Source organism: Quercus suber, unplaced genomic scaffold (genome assembly GCF_002906115.3).
Source record: "Quercus suber isolate HL8 unplaced genomic scaffold, Cork oak 2.0 scaffold_385, whole genome shotgun sequence".
In the NCBI taxonomy this organism is placed as follows: Eukaryota; Viridiplantae; Streptophyta; class Magnoliopsida; order Fagales; family Fagaceae; genus Quercus; species Quercus suber.
The window spans coordinates 325,662-331,836 of record NW_027069837.1 but is presented as its reverse complement, the minus strand read 5'-3'; the positions used below and the strand labels follow the sequence as shown (position 1 = coordinate 331,836).

The following is a 6,175-nucleotide window of genomic DNA, read 5'->3' as shown; positions in this document are numbered from 1 at the left end:
TCTCTCTCATACTTTTGTTAGAATTTCGGCAACACCGTTGCCGAAATTCACACTTTTTCCTCAATTTCCTAAATAACCATAACGCAAATAAACTCGAGATTCAGTAATATTCAACCAAAAGACTCCATATTTGAGTTATAGTGGAAATAAAGAAATGAGTTGAGTTTGAGTTATGAGTTTTAAGATATGGGTTATGAGCAAACCAAATAGGCCCTTAGTATTCCAAGCAAGCCCGTGGGCTTGGAGTTGATTTTATTTAGACTACTGTATATATAACATTCCATATGATATGTCACATTTTAATTTGGCCTCTTCAAAGGTAGATAAATTAACGGATCCACCACTGACACAAACAACTATTACAACAGTGAATTTTTACTACCACTACACAGAATTCTATATTCAAAAGATTATCACGTGGATTAATACCAATGCCATGACTTAGATCATTATCATCTACTAACTACAAATATCTAAAGAAAAAGAAGCAGAACCTACACTTTGACACCACAATACAATAAAATCATACAGAATACTTAAAAAGAAAGTTTAGTTGAGTTCACGAATCTGAGAGCATGTTACAAAACTAAAGAGATTAGAGTAGAGAGAGCAGCATATGTAACAGCAAGTTCCATTAGCAGGTCAAGTGAAGACGCTGGCCGAGGTAAACAAGGTTCCAACTGAGAGCCATTAAAGTCAGAATGTTGAGGAAAGAAGAGTAGCTGTTTAGCTTCTTAAGCCTGTCATTTAGGCTAACAATCCGAGACCTGACCACTTCGTGCTCTAAGGCCGCCGGTGAGGACACTGCAGGAGCAGTTGTGCTAGTTTTAGTTGAAGCTCCAGGCTCAGCAGCTACCGGCTGCGACGACTCAGAGACCTGTCCAGGTTCAGCAGTTAATTCCTCTCTTCCTCTTCCTTCCTCCTTCTGCAGCTTCATCCTCTCAAACATCACCTGTAATGCGCACACAAATCAATGGAAATTCAAGTCAATATGTATCAAATAACAATATATACGTCCATAAACCATTGTGTATTTATTTTGAAAGCTTGACTGATCTCCAAAACCTTAAACTCAAATGATCCGATGCCTTCAATTTAACTTACCATCTAGTATAGTTCTTTCTTGGACAATGAAAGCCTACATATATATACCAATCTTACATGAAAGTAGTGAAGCTAGCTAGCGAAGGGCACATGACATATTCCAGACAGTAACATTTACAATCCAAAATAGTCCAAGTTGGGGTTCTCCTCTACAACGTATTTAAAAAAAATTTAATTTAAAATAAATAAAAAAATAAAAAACAGGAGAGATAGGAGATGACAATTTTTTTTTATTCTATATTCAAAAGATTATCACGTGGATTAATACCAATGCCATGACTTAGATCATTATCATCTACTAACTACAAATATCTAAAGAAAAAGAAGCAGAACCTACACTTTGACACCACAATACAATAAAATCATACAGAATACTTAAAAAGAAAGTTTAGTTGAGTTCACGAATCTGAGAGCATGTTACAAAACTAAAGAGATTAGAGTAGAGAGAGCAGCATATGTAACAGCAAGTTCCATTAGCAGGTCAAGTGAAGACGCTGGCCGAGGTAAACAAGGTTCCAACTGAGAGCCATTAAAGTCAGAATGTTGAGGAAAGAAGAGTAGCTGTTTAGCTTCTTAAGCCTGTCATTTAGGCTAACAATCCGAGACCTGACCACTTCGTGCTCTAAGGCCGCCGGTGAGGACACTGCAGGAGCAGTTGTGCTAGTTTTAGTTGAAGCTCCAGGCTCAGCAGCTACTGGCTGCGACGACTCAGAGACCTGTCCAGGTTCAGCAGTTAATTCCTCTCTTCCTCTTCCTTCCTCCTTCTGCAGCTTCATCCTCTCAAACATCACCTGTAATGCGCACACAAATCAATGGAAATTCAAGTCAATATGTATCAAATAACAATACATACGTCCATAAACCATTGTGTATTTATTTTGAAAGCTTGACTAATCTCCAAAACCTTAAACTCAAATGATCCGATGCCTTCAATTTAACTTACCATCTAGTATAATTCTTTCTTGGACAATGAAAGCCTACATATATATACCAATCTTACATGAAAGTAGTGAAGCTAGCTAGCGAAGGACACATGACATATTCCAGACGGTAACATTTACAATCCAAAATATGTCAAGTTGGGGTTCTCCTCTACAACGTATTTAAAAAAAAAATTAAATTTAAAATAAAAAAATAAAAAACAGGAGAGATAGGAGATGACAATTTTTTTTTTAGTTTCAAAAACAAGTTGACCTCAAGCCCATAATCAAAATAAATTATATATTCAAGCTTGTTCATTGTTGCTTTATCCAGTCGACCAAGTTCAAATTTGTTCACTAGCAATTTCATTAATTTATCGTTTCCTAATATAAAGTAAAAATAAAAATGATTAAGATTTTTACCCTTTAGAATATGTTAGCTAAATACTAATAACCAAATTATAGTTAAGAATATTATGTTATTAAAATTTAATTGAATTTCATTAGTAAATTAATATATATGAAAAACAATATAACAAGCACAATAAACCAAACATGTTACTTTTTTTTTGGGTCCGGTTAATGTATGTCTTAAGGGCACACATTAAACTTTCTATTTTTGGAAACATTTTCTCGGTAATTGAAAAAATTGTCATTATTTTTTCAATTCTCGAGAAATTTTTTTCCAAAAATGAAAATTAATGTGTGCCTTAAGGGCTCACATTAATAAAATCCTTTTTTTTTTTTTTTAGGAAAACATGTTAATTTGTTTGAATGTAGCTTCTTTGGATTCAGCTCATTAGATAACAAAGTCCAAAATTAGATTATAGTTTAATTTATAAGCTAAATAAGCCTACACAAACAAGTTTTTCCCAATATCGAGATAAACAGCTCAACTTATTTTCCAGCCATATCGATTAGTGCTAGGTGATGAAACGAATAGTTGGGAATTTGTGGAACATAAGACCCACGTGGACTTGCAGGCACATAGACTGACATATGATTCAATTTACTTATGCTACTATTTCATAAATATTTAATATGCACCCCATCCAAACTTCCATTTTGGACAAGTCTAGTGACACAACAGATTAGTGTAAAATAAAAGTGCAATGAATAGGAATCCAAAGTGATATCTCAATTTATCATTTCACACAAGTTGTAAATTATTTATTATTATTTATAAATATTTTTAAAGTTTGAAAACAGTAGCATTGTCGTAACTAAATTGGAAACATGCTTAAAAAAACAAAAAACCTAAAAAACAGAGTCTTTCATTAAAGGCTTTCTAGTTTAAAAGACTTTGGGCTGAGGCCCATAATTATTTTATAAAGTTGTTTGATATCGTTATTTTGCACAACAAAGAAACTTTTATCATTGTGTTTTGTGCATAAACCCAGTCTTGCACTAGTCTTTATAAAAAATGGGCCCGTGACGTCGCTATAGAGTATAGACTACTTTGTGCCTTCGAATTATCTTGGCAAAATTCTACCCCTGCTCTGCAATGGAGGCCCCATATTTCTTGTGACGGAATTCACATGCCACAAAAGGAATGAGACCACATAGCAAAGAAAGCCTAACCAGATAAATATGATGCAACTGTTGACCATCTATAGCCAATATCTAAACAAAGACACAGAGTATGCGATAAATGAATGTTTCACGTTTGAATTACTTTATCATAACACATAGCAATAGCATTGCAAAGGGAAATGAGAATGCGAGTTACCTTAGTGGCTCGTGGCTCCAAGTAAATAGAATTGACGAAAACCATAAATAGCGAAGCCAACGAATTGTAGGTCTGAAACATTTCAACCTTGTTTGAGAGCAATCTGTGCCTATTGCCCAACAAATGCCCCAACAAAGCCAACCCAATGCAACCAGCCATGAACCTGAAATACACAGGATATATCTTGCTCTGCACCAACCCAAACTGCTGCCTCGGAATCGCGTCCGCCAATACATAACTCGATATGAAAGTAACCCACACGCACATCCCATAAGCAGTGGCCAAACCCAACAAGTTCATCACCCCCATCAAAGCCGGTGATGTTGCATAATTCAAAGCACCATGCCCAACCTCTTGTCCTCGACGAATTGCACCACCAACTTCCTTTTGGCTCTCTCTCTTCAACTTGTCCGCACCACTCTTGACTTTGTCTTTGGTTTCTTTGGCTTTCTTCACCACATCTTCCTTTGCCATCTCCACTTTATCTGATAAATCCCTCGCTATATCCTTCCCAATTGTCTTTCCCTTGTCCTTCACTGCCTTCGCCTTTTCCATCACATCCTCGGCTCGCTCTTTAGCGCCTTCTTCAACATCGCGAGCTTTCTTCGATGCTGTTTCTTTCGCTTTACCTAAAGCATCGCCTACGGCGTCTCCCATCTCATGTGCCATCTCTTTTTCCTTGGCAATGGCCTCATGTGTGGTTTCCTTTGTCTTGTCAATCGCTTCGTGTGCCGTCTGCGAGACCTTATCTTTAGCCTTAGCCATTGCGCTTGCAATCCTGTGCTTGCATTTACCAAAAGCATCACATATGAGTTCCTTAGGAGTAGTAGTGGTGGTTCTTTCTGATGGTTGTGAAAGGCCTTGACCAAGATTCGGAAGGACAGAGGAGGCTTCTTTGATCTTCTCCATGGGATTTGGTGGTGTTTCATGGTGTTGGTGTTGTTGTTCTGGTGAGATAGAGACTTTTGTGTTGGGATGATCACCTTGATCATACTCAACAACTATCACTCTATGCCCATCTTTAACTATAACATCCTCCTCTGCTGGGCTTGGAGGAGTTGGAGACCAGACTCCTGCTGATACTAGTGATGTAACAACGAGACACAACGCTAAAAGATTCATCATCTTGTTTTTTCCTAGATTTCTGAATTCGTCAATGGAGTTTTGGTAATAAAGACTTCAGATGCGGTTTTAAGAGTATGCGATTTCATTGGGGGGCTGCACACGTTGCACGTAGCAACTGACAGGTGTTAGTGTGCCTATGTAGCCACCTGGCCTTGCACTTGCATCGTGTCGAACTTGTCGGCCTCACAATGTTTTCAACTATTGTTTTCTCAAACTGCTTTTTGGTTTTGAATAAACTTTCTAGGCTAAATCCTGTTGCACACTGGCTGTGTTGAGTGTGTGAACACTGAATTGTGAAGTAAACATTGCCCAAAATTTTATGTCCTCTTATTTGTTCCACACTTTTATCTTTTGCCAATTAAAAATTTTAAGCGTCATGCTAAGAATGTCTTTAGGGCACTAGTTAAAATTCATTTTAAGAAATTTTAACATCACTTTTATAGAAAATGAAAAAAGTTGTCAAAACATTAATTGGTTTTTTATCTTCTCCATAAAAACTTTCTTTAACTAGATTCTTAACCAATGCCCTAAGACACTCATTAGCATTTTCTAAATTTAAAATATAAAAGGTATGGAAAAGGATTCTATTCTTTATTTTTTAGGGACATTTCAATTTAATGCTCCAATTTTATTTATTTATTTATTTATTTATACTCATGTGCAACACCTCATATTTATTTGATTTTTAAATATTATATGTCTTACCTCTAAAAATTGCAGAAATTAAAAGGTATCTTACCCTACCTTTACTTTTTATACTTGTTAGTATGCTCCAAGTGGATTAACTAGGTAATTACAAGGCCTTGAACAAAAGAAATGAATAATAACCATCCCTTGTATTTTCCTTTTTCTTTTATTATAGAGACCAGCAATCAATGAGGAGCGGATAACAGAATGAATCGAAGAAGAAATACAACGAACCTCCTTATCTTGTCTTTTTATTTTTTGGGTTTAGTGTCAAAATTGTCCATTCTCCTGAAATTAGCTTTAAAAAAATGAACAAATTTAATATGTGATTTCAATGCTATCAGGTGTTCATTTTTTGGAATTAGTCTCGTAAAACTCTCGATTATATCAGTAGTTTGCAAATGCATGATATTTGTGAACAAGCGTACAAACCTCAAATTTAGACTAAATGACAATTATGACACAAAACCCGAAAGAATAAAAATAAAAGAGTTTCATCTTTACACATAAGATGAGGCTAGTATTTCTTAATTTAATACTTAACAAATTATCACAACACCAAACACCACAAATAACTAAACACCAATTTATGATATTAGTCAGAATTAAT

The 6,175-nt window shown here is 35.6% G+C and overlaps 1 protein-coding gene across 1 annotated transcript; it reads right to left on the bottom strand.

Annotated features, from left to right (window-relative positions):
- Nucleotides 1-1,361: 1,361 nt before the first annotated feature.
- Nucleotides 1,362-4,927, bottom strand: LOC111988059 (uncharacterized). Its single transcript, XM_024019816.2, has 2 exons — nt 3,754-4,927; nt 1,362-1,895 (listed from the first exon to the last, which is right to left on the bottom strand). Exons 1-2 carry the CDS (start codon nt 4,876-4,878, stop codon nt 1,578-1,580), a joined length of 1,443 nt encoding a protein of 480 aa, XP_023875584.2. The 5' UTR covers nt 4,879-4,927; the 3' UTR covers nt 1,362-1,577.
- Between the last annotated feature and the right edge of the window lie 1,248 nt (nt 4,928-6,175).